The 1056-nt window shown below is 54.7% G+C and overlaps 1 protein-coding gene across 1 annotated transcript in view; it reads left to right on the forward strand.

The window, feature by feature from the left end:
- MRPL10 (mitochondrial ribosomal protein L10) overlaps positions 1–1056 on the forward strand; it is a 7111-nt gene that overhangs the window by 2963 nt on the left and 3092 nt on the right. The window contains exon 2 of the mRNA XM_017740512.1: positions 3–11. Within this exon, the coding sequence (XP_017596001.1) occupies positions 3–11 (9 nt within the window). The remainder of the gene's footprint in view (positions 1–2; positions 12–1056) is intronic.

A 1056-nucleotide genomic window follows, 5' to 3' on the forward strand; every position in this document is an offset into this window, starting at 1 on the left:
AGGGACACGAGGTGAGGCACGGCCCTGGCTGGGGCTCGGCAGGGACCGGAGGGCTGGGATGTGGATGTGGGACAGAGCCTGGCTGGAGCCTGTGGGAGACCTTCCCAGGGTGTGTAATCCCATGGGTTAGGGTGTGGTGGGTGGCTGGGAGATGCCTGGTGCTGGAAACCAGGTCAGTCCCCATCTGTGGAATCTCGAGGTCTGTGGGGGCACCTTGAGATCCGTGGGAACACCTCGAGATCCGTGGTGGGACCTTGAGAGCCATAACAGCATTTCGTGATCCATGGGAGCATCTCAAGGTTCATGGCAGCACCTCATGATCCGTGGGATCACCTCGAGATCCATGGAGTCATTTCAAGATCCATGGGAGCACCTCATGGTGCATGGGAACACCTCACGATCCATGGGATCACGTTGAGATCCATGAGAACACTTCATGATCCATGGGAAAATGTCATGATCCATGAGAAGGCCTTGAGATCCATGGGATCACCTCATTGTCCAAGGGAACACCTCATGGTCCATGGGAGCACCTTGAGATCCATGGGATCATCTTGAGATCCATGGGAACACCTCGAGATCCATGGCGTCACCCCATGGTCCATGGCATCGCCCTGAGATCCATGGGATCACCTCATGGTCCATGCAAACACCTCATTGTCCATGGGAACACCAAGAGATCCATGGGAACACCAAGAGATCCATGGGATCACCGCATGGTCCATGGGATCGTCTTGAGATCCATGGGATCATCTTGAGATCCATGGAAACACCTCAAGATCCATGGCATCACCTCGTGGTCCATGGCATCACCCCGAGATCCATGGGATCATCTTGAGATCCATGGGAGCACCTCGAGATCCATGGCATCACCTCATGGTCCATGGCATCACCCCGAGATCCATGAGATCACCTCATGGTCCATGAGAACACCTTGTGGTCCATGGGAATACCTTGAGATCCATGGGAACACCTCATGGTCCATGAGATCACCTCAAGATCCATGGGATCACCTCATGGTCCATGGCATCACCTCGAGATCCATGAGATCACCTC

The sequence above is a fragment of the Corvus brachyrhynchos genome, unplaced genomic scaffold (assembly GCF_000691975.1).
Source record: "Corvus brachyrhynchos isolate BGI_N302 unplaced genomic scaffold, ASM69197v1 scaffold47, whole genome shotgun sequence".
NCBI lineage: Eukaryota > Metazoa > Chordata > Aves > Passeriformes > Corvidae > Corvus > Corvus brachyrhynchos.